General features: G+C 31.0%; 1 protein-coding gene and 1 long non-coding RNA gene across 2 annotated transcripts in view; both read left to right on the top strand.

Annotated features, from left to right (window-relative positions):
- The first annotated feature begins 1,280 nt into the window (after window positions 1–1,280).
- On the top strand, window positions 1,281–2,419 carry LOC111086908. The gene is made up of 4 exons (XM_022391679.1): window positions 1,281–1,401; window positions 1,585–1,893; window positions 2,267–2,359; window positions 2,412–2,419. The coding sequence occupies exons 1-4, from the start codon at window positions 1,281–1,283 to the stop codon at window positions 2,417–2,419; spliced, it is 531 nt and encodes a 176-aa protein (XP_022247387.1).
- Window positions 2,420–2,425: 6 nt separating this feature from the next.
- Window positions 2,426–3,791, top strand: part of LOC111086909 — a 2,089-nt gene continuing 723 nt past the window's right edge. The window contains exons 1-2 of the long non-coding RNA XR_002611622.1: window positions 2,426–2,506; window positions 3,093–3,203. This is a non-coding gene — a long non-coding RNA (uncharacterized LOC111086909). The remainder of the gene's footprint in view (window positions 2,507–3,092; window positions 3,204–3,791) is intronic.

Below are 3,791 nucleotides of genomic sequence, written 5' to 3' on the forward strand. Positions count from 1 at the left end.
CACAGTTATAGCTTCCGAAGTTTATAGCACACTAACTATAGCAAACTAATAATATATACTCTCTTTGGCGCGTTGCGTTGGTTATATTTATAGCAGTGGGAAGGTTTTATAGAAAATTCAGATTACGTAACAATACAATTTTAGTGTTTATGTACACACATATATTGTTGATTCTTGCTCTCGAGAATCTTCTACAACTTTGGAGAATGGGCGGGAGTTTCGCAATACATATTTAACAGTATCAGCTATGTATGTTTCTAAATATAAACTTAATCTAAACAATGTTGATATTAAAATAAATATATAATAACAAATTCGTTACACAACAAACAAACGCATATAGATTAAAATACATATATTAATTTAATCATTTTATTATTTAATAAACCTGATTTTGATTCAGTCAATCATGATTGGTTATTTGTATCAAATTAACATGAATCTCAACAACAACTAAACGTCATTAATTCGAAGTTCTTGTTTATTAAAATCTGTGGTAAGGCAAATGTGACGTTATCAAATAAATTTTAAGCAATAATATATCTGGGGATATCTATAGATCCAATTCCTCGGAAGGTGAGAATTTAATATTTACAAAGAGCACTCTTACTGCATCTTTAGCACTGTTTTTGGGATCTCTACGTTCTGCAATTTGCTTTTTCGTTTGTCGGTATCATACATGTTTACGTTGTTAGTAACTGAAATTTTTTATCGTAACCTTCATAAATTTTAATCTTACGTTGGAACTTTCCTATCTATGATATTACACAGACTAGCTAAGCGTACCCGTTAAGGAAGCAAAAATTGTATAAAGGACAATGTTAGGTAATGTTTCCCCTTCCTTCTTTTTGTTACTAAACCCCGAATGACTTCATTAGATGCTAACTGTATACCTTGTTTTTAAAATCAAAGCCAAAAGTATGTAAATAAGTGGAAATGTGCCCCATTTTAGCGTCTTTTTTTAACTCACTCTCCAGTTACCATATAAAAATTGTGGTAATTGAGTCAGCCAACAGTAGGTGATAAATGCTAACACACACATACATAATTTATCATCCTTATAGTAAGATAATGTTATATTTGTTCTTATCACATATTCTGATAATCATATGTATATATATATATAGGTTAGTTAATGGAAACTTCAATTTGTCCTATATTAAAAGTTATTCATGAAAATGTAACTAAACTAAATTGATTAATTCCTGTCCAAAACCTTACGAATTATTTTTGCCCTTCAGTATTTCTTTACGGACCAAAACACTACCACCGATGATATTATGTATCATCATACTGGTCTCCAGGTGGAGCTAGCACGGTATGTGCGTCTTAGTGTGACATTACAGCTGTCAGGGGGCGACACCGTATGCTTACGAGTAGAAGTCTACGGTTGTACAACTGGTAAGAGGAAGATTTGATAATTATTAGTTTTACTTTTAAACGAGTCTCCTCAAAAATACGAACACGATATTTTAAAGACGAAATTCAATAATTTTATCTATATAATTGATGAAAATAATATACATAAATAAAATGACTGTAATTTTTTGATAATAAAATAACTTATTCTGCTTTGTTTTTCAGAGGTCATACCTTTGACTGATATACAAGCTGTAACAACGCCAGAAGGTCAAATCCACGTCAAGTGGAACCTACCGTCTGTTGTCACTGTTCTTGACCCAGCTTCTACCCAGACGATTGTCAGTTACTTGCGACCCGAGAAATACGTAACATATTACAATTTAGAAAACAACGCCATGACCAAGAACATTTCGTCCATCACTAGAGAAGTTTTGGCAGAGAACACGTTGCTGGGTACAACATACAACATATCCCTGATTTGTGTGATGGATGACATTAATATATCATGCCGTTCCACAGAAATCACTGCTTGTAAGTTGTCTCTCAACACGAATGTGTACGTAAACTAGATACTGTATTTTGTATGAACCGAAAACAACATTTCTTGCCTAGAATATACACAGTGAAAATAGCAAAGTTTTATCATTATTTCAGTTATCCTAGTTATATAATTTCTAGATAAAAGTTTGCGAATTTGAAACATGAAAGTTATGACAGTAGAGCTATCATATTTAAAACAAACTGCTTTAATGGGGTCGAAATGCAATGATATGGAAAAAAAATCATTTAAGATATTAAATGTTTTGTGCCTTTCAACCTAGATAACATTTACAATATTAAATGTTTTGTGCCTTTCAATCTAGATAACATTTACAATATTAAATGTTTGTGCCTTTCAACCTAGATCTTCCTTGTGAAGATGGATGGATAAATTTCCAAAATCAGTGTTTCCAGTTAATGGAAACAGCGACCTCTGCTGGACAAGCTGCAAATTCTTGTCTCGAAATAGACACGAATTTACAATTAGGAGAACTAGGGGAGACTTCCAGTTATGTAGTCCAAAGTTTTATCTCATCTGATATTATCAAAGACACCACAGAGAATTTCTGGTTGATTGATACTGATTGTGAAGTAGACGATCCAGGTAAATATAAAAACAATACTAAATACAGATTATAGTGGTAATTATATCCATAATTCGTTTATTGTTAATATTATCCAATTTATAACAATTTAAAATCTAGCCTCTTTAAAAGGAAACCTTTTGACATAATAATCTAGTTACAATGTCGCTTAGACTAGTATATTAGCCAGTGTAAGTCTCTTCACTCCAGTACGTATGACAATGAGGATAAATATGTGTTTTATTGGGTTTATCCTACTCTTCTCATCCATTATGTGTGCTTGGTCTATATGAAAATTATTTTATGAAATTGGGAAGAATAATAAGAACCCACCAGTTACTTGAAATGATTAGGCGTTGATTGATCCTGGTTAAGTATATTTAAAACGTTTCGAAACATAATTATCGTGATATATATATTAGAAATATTTTGCCCTGTCTTATTACACGAAGAATTAATGGTTAATATGTAATCACGCTATACAGAAACCAGTTTAAATGTACCATAAAATATAAACTATATTTAAAATAAAATATAAAATATTAAGATATTGAAACTTACAAAGTAAGGGGTTATGTACTGGCATTTACTATGTGTTTTTTTCAGAAACATGTTGCAAGTTAGTGAAGAAACGAGAAAATCGAACCGAACTGGAACCAGTTTCAACTTCCTGTAATAATACCTTTAGTCCTTCTATATGTGTTCGACAGAGCTCAGGTTGGTTAGCAAGTTTCTTATTTGAATACTGTTAATATCTTTTAATCCATATTTTAAACTCAGTTTCTATTTCTGTCTTTCTTGAGTTATAACGTGTGCGATTTTCGAAATAATATCATGTCAAAATTCTAATTACACAGGCCTGCGATGGTTTTATTGTCTTAAAATGTTTATATGTTCTATAGTAATTCCTGTACGCTGAATCCGAAAATGATATTCATTTTTCTCCATCATGTAGAGGTTTTTCACAAAACGCCATAACGCAATACATAAAAGAAAGACCATAACACGTAGTTTTGAAACTAAAAGACGTAAGTTTCACACAAAAAAATCAGGATGAATGAGGATGAATATTCGTTTGACATCAATGTTCTTTCCTTTACTTCAGTTTGTTTGTATTTTTATTCACAAACATAATAATAAAAAGTTCACTGTGGTAAACGAAATAATAATTTGATCTAAGTAAGAGTTTTTTTCTTTCCTATTTGTAAGAAATGATTACGTGATAGAAAAAATGAATATTATTTTCGAAATATGGGTTGCTGAATTATGGAAAATCCGTTATTAAAACCAAAACAACTTTTATGA

The sequence above is a fragment of the Limulus polyphemus genome, unplaced genomic scaffold (assembly GCF_000517525.1).
Source record: "Limulus polyphemus unplaced genomic scaffold, Limulus_polyphemus-2.1.2 Scaffold1545, whole genome shotgun sequence".
NCBI lineage: Eukaryota > Metazoa > Arthropoda > Merostomata > Xiphosura > Limulidae > Limulus > Limulus polyphemus.